Source organism: Littorina saxatilis, linkage group LG8, assembly GCF_037325665.1.
Source record: "Littorina saxatilis isolate snail1 linkage group LG8, US_GU_Lsax_2.0, whole genome shotgun sequence".
NCBI lineage: Eukaryota > Metazoa > Mollusca > Gastropoda > Littorinimorpha > Littorinidae > Littorina > Littorina saxatilis.
The window spans coordinates 3699780-3709819 of NC_090252.1; the positions used below are offsets into that span (position 1 = coordinate 3699780).

General features: G+C 40.6%; 1 protein-coding gene across 1 annotated transcript in view; it reads right to left on the reverse strand.

Annotated features, from left to right (window-relative positions):
- LOC138974927 (snaclec coagulation factor IX-binding protein subunit A-like) overlaps positions 1-5828 on the reverse strand; it is a 15195-nt gene extending 9367 nt beyond the window's left edge. The window contains exons 1-2 of the mRNA XM_070347637.1: positions 5780-5828; positions 3362-3501 (exon numbers count right to left, since the gene is read on the reverse strand). Coding sequence (XP_070203738.1) covers positions 3362-3479 — 118 coding nt within the window. The 5' untranslated portion in view covers positions 3480-3501; positions 5780-5828. The remainder of the gene's footprint in view (positions 1-3361; positions 3502-5779) is intronic.
- Positions 5829-10040: the final 4212 nt, after the last annotated feature.

Sequence of the window (10040 nt, forward strand, 5' to 3'; positions counted from 1 at the left end):
TTTTTTTAAATGATCAGGACAATTACTGACACAAGTTTGGAGAAAACACAATGACTGGCCTGTTAAAATGACACATATCAACATGAATCACAGTGACTGGCCTGTTAAAATGACACATATCTACGGGAATCACAGTGACTGGCCTGTTAAAATGACACATATCTACGGGAATCACAGTGACTGGCCTGTTAAAATGACACATATCTACGGGAATCGCAGTGACTGGCCTGTTAAAAGGACACATATCTACATGAATCCCAGTGACTGGCCTGTTAAAATGACACATATCTACATGAATCACAATGACTGGCCTGTTAAAATGACACATATCTACATGAATCACAGTGACTGGCCTGTTAAAATGACACATATCTATACCTGAATCACAGTGACTGGCCTGTTAAAATGACACATATCTACGGGAATCACAGTGACTGGCCTGTTGAAATGACACATATCTACATGAATCACAGTGACTGGCCTGTTGAAATGACACATATCTACATGAATCACAGTGACTGGCCTGTTGAAATGACACATATCTACATGAATCACAATGACTGGCCTGTTAAAATGACACATATCTACGGGAATCACAGTGACTGGCCTGTTAAAATGACACATATCTACATGAATCACAGTGACTGGCCTGTTAAAATGACACATATCTACGGGAATCACAGTGACTCCTTCCCATAAAATAAGATATCTTGGGGTTGAAATTGATTCAGAGGACATGACAGTCACTTTAACAACAGAGAGGAAGGAAAGGATACATAAACTAGCCACTGAGCTGTTACATCAGGGGTATGCCACAGTAAGAACACTCGCAAAGTTCATTGGGCAAGTAGTGTCTGCTTTTCAGGCGGTGAAATTTGGTCCTCTCTGGTACAGATGCATGGAACACGATAAAATTGCTGCTTTGAAGCAAAACAATAATGATTATGACTCCTCTGTGGAGTTCTCTGCCGAAGCCAAAACCGAAATGTTATGGTGGAGGGAGAATATCATGTCATCTGTTAATGATGTGGACACTGATCATGGTGACCCAGATTTCATAATGTTCACTGATGCATCAAAGAAAGGCTGGGGTTGTGCGTGTAGTCAAGGTAGAACAGGTGGACTTTGGAATCAACAAGAAGCACAGCAGCACATCAATATTCTGGAATTGAAAGCTGCACTGCTGTCTTTGCAAACCTTTGCTAGGGACAAAACTAACATTCATCTCAGGCTTATGATGGACAATGTTACAGCCATTGCATGTGTTGACAAAATGGGGTCCATTTCGGTAACATGCAATGCAGTTGCTAAGGAAATCTGGTCATTTTGCATTATGCGAGGCATTTGGGTTTCATCGGCATACATACCAGGGATAGAAAATGTAGAAGCAGATGAAGAATCTAGAGTACACAATCTAGATACAGAATGGGCCGTGAAGACTGACATTTTAACAAGTGCTCTGGATATTCTGTGTGCTAAACCAGAAATAGATTTGTTTGCATCAAGGATAAACTGTAAATTCCCTCAATATGTATCATTTAGACCAGATCCAGAAGCTGTAGCGGTGAATGCTTTCACTCTATCATGGTCTAATAAACGTTTTTATGCTTTTCCACCCTTTTGTGTTATTGCCAGCATGCTGCACAAAATCAACAAAGAAAAAGCTACGGGAGTTGTAGTAGTTCCAGACTGGCCCAGTCAACCGTGGTATCCAAAACTGGCAAAGATGTTGATAAACAATCCGGTGCTTGTGTCAGCAAGGGAAAATCTGCTAGTCATGCCCTCAAATCTTCAGGAAAAACACAGACTGAGAAAGTCCTTAAGGTTGATCATTTGCGAAGTCTCAGGATCAGATATCGAATGTCAGGACTTTCGGCACAAGCTTCAAATATCATCTTTTCGTCATGGAGAGAGGGAACTAGGAAAGTTTACGCGTCATATATCGCAAAATGGAAAAGCTATGCGTGCAGGAGAGGTATACATACCGTTTCGCCGACTGTGAATGATGCGATCAACTTTCTAGCAACACTGTTCAGGGCAGGACTTGGCTATAGTGCCATTTGTGCGGCCAGATCGGCTCTATCTTGTTACTTAGACATTGCAGGATGTCCTCAATTTGGTGAACACTGTTTAGTGAAACGGTTTGTGAAAGGTGTGTTTGAACTTCGACCCGCTTTTCCTAAATATGCGTCCACATGGAATGTGGATGTTGTGCTGGAGCATTTGGAATTGTACTATCCACATGAACAAATAACACTGAAGGAATTGTCATACAAACTTGTAATGCTTTTGGCACTGTTATCTGCGCAAAGATGCCAAACTCTTCACAGTCTGTCAGTGAATTCAATGCATCTTTCCAACTCAAAATGTGTGTTTTATTTGAATGTATTGCTAAAACATTCCCGCAAAGGAAAACACTTAGCACCGCTGGAATTTTTAGCCTTTCCACAGAACAAGGCTTTGTGTATTGTGTCTGTGCTCAAAGAATAATTATCTTCGAAGAACTAAGGAGTTTCGGGGATGCGAAGACAAACTGCTTTTGAGCTATCAAAAACCCTACAAACCCATCAGCAAGGACACCTTGGCTCGGTGGATGAGAGACGTTCTCACACGAGCTAATGTGGACACCCAAGTATTTGGTGCACACAGCACACGGGCAGCAAGTACGTCAGCTGCAGCATCACGGGGGGTCCCCATGGATGTTATCCTCAAAGCTGCAGGTTGGAGCAGCGAGTCCACGTTTTCACGTTTCTACCACAAAGCAGCGACTGTAAATTTGGGGCAGTCTCTGTTGGACTCATATTTCTGCGAGGCTTAGGGTGAGTTTCTATGTAATATAAAATTGTATTGGAGGTTGAGCAATATGTCACAAAGGCAATCTCTAAAAAATCATTAGAAATTGCCGTCTAGTCTGTGTACCGAGACTAAATTGAAAGGACAGACGAGGCTTACCTGGTAAGGTGAAGGCTGGACCTGATTTAGTAGAGGTACACAGACTGCGACGGCTGTTCTAATCCCACCCTTAAGTGAGACTGTAATTCCCTCCGCATTTGGGATAAAATTAGGGCACTAAATTATTTCAAAACATGTGTTTGACTTTGTAACATATTGTTATCTGAAAGGTGATTGGTTGCGCATGCGTCCTCTCTAATCATTAGAACAGCCGTCGCAGTCTGTGTACCTCTACTAAATCAGGTCCAGCCTTCACCTTACCAGGTAAGCCTCGTCTGTCCTTTCAAATTAAAGCTACTCCATAGTCTATGATCTGACAACAACAGGACTTGCAATAAAGAGTGCTTCAAACGCGAATAATGTAGAAGCTGTATCAAATGTAAGAAGAAATATTCTCTTTCTTGCCTACCTCCATCATCACCTTGCTCCATGCCATCGACCTCCCCGCCGTGTACAGTGGCGGCCATCAGGCATAGCATTATACACAGACCCACAGTCACAGGGCTCACACGAGTAGAGACGACCATCGTGACTCTTTTCTCCGTAGGTCTGCAGAGGCAAATATAGAACAAGTCCCGTGTAGCAAAATTAAAAGATTTAGTCAATCTTTCGGACCCACAGATTGAAACGGAACGCACTGCATTTTTCACCAAGACAATAATTATATTTGACAAAATCCTGCAGTCAAGAAAGCGCTGACAAAGCACGTGCAAAGCGTGAAAAAAACTGCGAACTGCGGCCTGCTGATCGTATAAAATAACAGCCGTTATTAATACAGTAAGAATAAGAATAAGAATAAAAATAAGAATACTTTATTATCTCATAGAGAAATTCAGGCGTGGTACATAACAATAATACAAACAAGACATTGATTTTACATAAGACATATAGCACTATATAACAGGGCAGGTTATCGAAACACCTCCCACATACCTCTCTGGACATTCCTTGCATTGTGCTTACGCATTCAGACATGAACACATCCATGTCTCAATTACACATCGCACACATGGACATTCCTATACGCTCAACTTAACCATTCACACATGGACATTCGACCACGCTCCACTTACACATTCTTATACACTCCACTTACACATTCACACATGGGCATTCTTATATGCTCCACTTACACATTCCACATGGACATTCGACTACGCCCGCTTACACATTCCCACATGGACATCTTTAAAGCACTGCGCATACATATTCTCGCACACCTACGCGTATAACGAACTATGGCCAAACATCATTGCAAAATATCATAGCATACAATATATCGCAGACCGTTGGTGCTTAACTGAAAAGAGCAATCTTCCTTACTGTTTGTTTCTTTCTTATGATCCAAACGTAAAATATGTTGTAGTTTGGTGATACTATGAACGGACGGGCGCAGTGGTCTAGTGAGACATCGGCTTCCTAATCGGAAGGTCGTGAGTTCAAATCCCGGCCGCGGCTGCCTGGTGGGGTAAGAGATTATTCCGATCTCCCAGGTCAACTTATGTGCAGACCTGCTAGTGCTTTATCTACCGTCGTGTGTACACGCGAGCACAAGACCATCTGCGCACGGAAACGATCCTGTCATCCATGTCAGAGTTCGGTGGGTTATAGAAACACGAACATACCCAGCATGCTTTTTCCAAAGCGACAATGGCGGGGTAAAAACAGTCATACACTTAAATAAACATGAGTGAGCGTCGGAGTTTCAGCCCATGAACGCACAATAAGACAAGTCGCGTAAGGCGAAAATACAACATTTAGTCAAGTAGCTGTCGAACTCACAGAATGAAACTGAACGCAATGCAACGCAGCAAGACCGTATACTCGTAGCATCGTCAGCGGGGTAGTACTTGCGCTGAGAAGGATAGCACGCTTTTCTGTACCTCTCTTCGTTTTAACTTTCTGAGCGTGTTTTCAATCCAAACATATCATATCTATATGTTCTTGGAATCAGGAACCGACAAGGAATAAGATGAAAGTGTTTTTAAATTGATTTCAACAATTTAATTTTGATCATAATTTTTATATATTTAATTTTCAGAGCTTGTTTTTAATCCAAATATAACATATTTATATGTTTTTGGAATCAGCAAATGATGGAGAATAAGATGAACGTAAATTTGAATCATTTTATAAAAACAAAATTATTTTACAATTTTCAGATTTTTAATGACCAAAGTCATTAATTAATTGTTAAGCCACCAAGCTGAAATGCAATACCGAAGTCCGGGCTTCGTCGAAGATTACTTGACCACAATTTCAACCAATTTGGTTGAAAAATGAGAGCGTGACAGTGCCGCCTCAACTTTCACGAAACGCCGGATATGACGTCATCAAAGACATTTATAAAAAAAAGAAAAAAACATTCTGGGATATCAATCCCAGGAACTCTAATGTAAAATGTCATAAAGATCGGTCCAGTAGTTTGGTCTTAATCGCTCTACACACACGCACACACACACACACACACACACACACACACACACACACACACATACACCACACCCTCGTCTCGATTCCCCCCTCAACGTTAAAACATTTAGTCAAAACTTGACTAAATGTAAAAACGAAGATACAATGAACGATAACGAATACAGTTCAATCATTTTTGAATCTCTCTCTCTCTCTCTCTCTCTCTCTCTCTCTCTCTCTCTCTCTCTCTCTCTCTCTCTCTCTCTCTCTCTCTCTCTCTCTCTCTCTCTCTCTCTCTCTCACACACACACACACACACACACACACACACATATACACACACACACACACACACACACACTCACACACACACACACACACACACACACACACAAAACAGCACAAGCACCATCACCTGCGAGGTAAGTACGTGTTGTGAAAACAGAAGTCCCTTGTTTCTGCCTCTGAGAGAGAGAGAGAGAGAGAGAGAGAGAGAGAGAGAGAGAGAGAGAGAGAGAGAGAGAGAGAGAGAGAGAGAGAGAGAGAGAGAGAGAGAGAGAGAGAGAGAGAGAGAGAGAGAGAGAGAGTAACTGAAAATGAAACTTCAACTCAAGTCAAGTCAAATTTTATTGGCTTCAATTTTCATAGAAGAATTTGTCTTGCGCTTGGGAGAAAGTAAGAGTATAACATATAAAAACAGCATTCATATCACATTTCATGTATCACACACAGTAATCACTAGTATAAGCCTACAGTTATCACATTTGTACCTGTATCATACATGCAAATAAATAGTATCACATTTCCACGTATCACACACAATATATACATTACATAACATACAGCAAGCTTCCATCTCCCGCCCCCCCCCACCCTCCCACACATACATATCCTCGCACGTGCGTCGACTCCATACAAATGACATCATCAGTCCATTAACTAAAATGCACAATGACTAGTAGTGGGTACATGATACTTAATACGTGCTCAACTAGACCTGCTAACTAAAATAATAACAGAACAAAAACAAGGACTGGGCACAACATTTACACGTGTGTGACCTACTTACATCAGGTGCCTGTGATCTATAAATAACAATGATTGCGTTTAAAGTAAAACATGAATAATGCCGATGTTTACTAACAATGAATACATAACAACTAAGATAAGAATGTATGTGCTTTCATAATATGATTATTTTATAAAACACAGTGGGGAAATTTGGAGAATAATTGTTATACGAAACTGCGCACATCGAGTCGAGCTCTGTAGCGTGTGTGTTCGGAGGCAGGAGACACACATGGCTGTGGATATTAATTGTTCGGTGGATTAAAAAGGATACCCCGACTTCGGCAGGGCAGAAGGAGGTACAAGACGGTGTGCTGTATTGCTGTGTGTGTGTGTGTGCTGTGCAGACATTCTGTGTTATGTGCGTGTTCTATTCTAGTCTGTCCGTAGGCTTCCTCTGAGGGCCTATTGTGTACAAGGGGAGGTCACTTCCGCCTTATAAACAAACACATGTGGAGACCCACAGAAATACCATAGCATCGTAATGAAAGAGGGCAAAAATACTGATAACAGCAAGGTAAGACAGGTCTAGGACATTATTTCTAGGACTGACTAAGCAATAGAACAACATCATGATCTTCATAAGCAAATGATAGTGAGAACAAAGCAAAATTCTTACTCTTCTGACTGCTCCCAGTGATTGACATTCAAAACATCCATCCTGTTCTATTCTAAATAGTTGTAAAAAAAAACTTCATAAGAATAATATTAAACATACATACTTAATTTGTTTAAACATAATTCTTAACTTTATTCCCAAAGGATTGAGGTCTTAGGCAAAGTCTAATGTGACAACCTGTCCCTTATACAAACGCTTAATTCAGACTGCTACAGACGCACATTATATAAATGATCTGAAGGAAACAAATCATATTTTCTTGTACACACTACAAAAGGGAAAACAGTTATATGATAGCAAATATAGCGTAGAAATTGAAACACGGTTGTATTAAACGCTTTACATATTATATAAAGATCCAAAACAAGAGGCGAAGCCTTCAAGGCTCACGTAAGAAATCGACAAACAGTAACACAAACTCAATCACTCCGTCACACACACACACACACACACACACACACACACACACACACACACACACACACACACACACACACACACACACACACACACACACACACACACACAGTAAGCATAGGTGAAACTGTGCAAGAAAGTGAGACCCTGGATCTGCCAACTAGTCTCGGCCCGCTCACAATAACAATGACCGAGACTTTCAGTAATTCCTTTGCGTGACGTCTAACCCTCTTACGTCATAATGTGACGTCTTCAAATAGTTTCTATCACACACGTCAAACACTTTTGACCGAGACGTAATCTTCTTATGCGAGCTTTATCCATAGACTCGGAAATGTTAAAGTTTCTATCACACACACACACACGCACGCACGCACGCACGCACGCACGCACAGACAGACAAAGTTTATCATCGCATAGGCTACACTTACGTGAGCCAACAACCCATGACACACAAAAATATGCACTTGCATTAGAATTCATATATCTTGTGGGGAGGAATCAATATGATCATTTGCATGTATAATATGATCATTTGCATGTATAATATGATCATTTGCATGTATAATATGATCATTTGCATGTATACTATGATTATCAATCCATGCACAAGAAGAACATAACAAAACATAAAAACAAAAGGCAGAACATTATCAGACATAACAATTATTCTATTTACCTTTCTTCTTCTTCTTCTGCGTTCGTGGGCTGAAACTCCCACGTACACTCGTGTTTTTGCACGAGTGGAACTTTACGTGTATGACCGTTTTTACCCCGCCATTTAGGCAGCCATACGCCGCTTTCGGAGGAAGCATGCTGGGTATTTTCGTGTTTCTATAACCCACCGAACTCTGACATGGATTACAGGATCTTTTCCGTGCGCACTTGGTCTTGTGCTTGCGTGTACACACGAAGGGGGTTAAGTCACTAGCAGGTCTGCACATAAGTTGACCTGGGAGATCGGAAAAATCTCCACACTTAACCCACCAGGCGGCAGCGACCGGGATTCGAACTCACGATCTCCCGATTAGGAGGCCGATGTCTTACCACCACGCCACTGCGCCCGTCATTCTATTTACCAATCAAGCGGGAATGGAACTTGCGCCTACAGTAGGGGTAGGGAATTCCAGAGAGACGCTCCTAATTAACTTGACTTATACAAGTCTAGACGAAGAATAGGGAGGGGATCAGATTCTGGGACCCATATCTTTTTGTTGCATGTCTGAAATGTGATTGTAGATATCTAGGAACATTATTGTTCATTACGTCATACATAAAGACAGCCTCGTTTAGCGTCAACTCATCTTTCAAGGGGAGGACATGCAGGAGCTTCAATTTATCATCTGTTGACATATATTCGACTCATGCAGAATTAGTTTTGCCGCACGGCGATGAAGAGAATTGAATCGTTTTAAATGAACATCACTGCAGTTATCCCAAAGTGTTGAGTCAAAATTGACATGAGGGCGTAATAAAAGAACTGGAGTGCTTCCAAATCTGCATAATGCCTTAATTAAGACAATTAATACAAAGTCTTAGATACTAATTTGCAAATTGTACTCAAGTGAGTTTGCCATTTCAATTCTTGATCAACAGTAACACCTGCTAATATATGTTCCTTAACCCGTTGCACTTGAGTTGAACCAATTGACAGTTTTAACTGTAGAGGTCTTAATTGGTGTTTTGGTCTGGTTGTGATCACCATACTTTAGGTTTTGATGGGGTGAATAATTAGTGCATTAGCGGTGCCCCATTCTGCTATTTCGTCTACACGTGTTAGAAGAGAATGGTTGACGGACTCAAACAAACTCTGACTGGTGTGAACTGATGAATCATCCGCAAAAAACTCACATCTTACTTTCTCATCTGACGCATGCAGAGTTATGTAACTACAAAACAATATAGGTCCTAATACAAAACCTTGAGGCACGACACTTTTGACAAAACCAATCGACGAAGTTTTAAAGTTAATGGATACATATTGTGTCCGTTTGGAAAGATATGATTTGAAAAAGGCACCAGCAGAGACGTATTTTAAATAAATTTGTAATTTCTTTAATTTTCTATAATAATAATAGAGTGATCTACAAGGTCCAGACTGAAATGGATGAAACAAATAAATGTGTTCCGTATATTCCAGTTAGTATTTTGGAATATGCTTCTCCAATGGTTTAGATAGAACAGGTAAGAGGGAAATTGGTCGAAAGTTGTTAGGGTCAGTAAGATCCTTGCTGTTTAAGAATGGCACTACATGGGCACTTTTTAAAATAGAGACAAACACGTTTTGTTGTATGCTAATGTTGTAGACATAAGTCAGTGAATCAATTATGTATGTTAAAGCAAGTTTCAGTAACCTGGCAGGAATCTTATCGGGACCATTATAATTTTTATTCGCCATATGTTATATCAGTTTTCCAACTTCGTGGACAGTAATGGGTGGAATAGAAAACTGTTCGTTTTGAGCCAACTTTTGTCCACAAAATGTTTTTAATTTGTCTAAAGACACATCATTATCAAGAGACACATTCTGCGTGAGACAGAATTTCAGTTTCATGTTACGTTCTTTAAAATA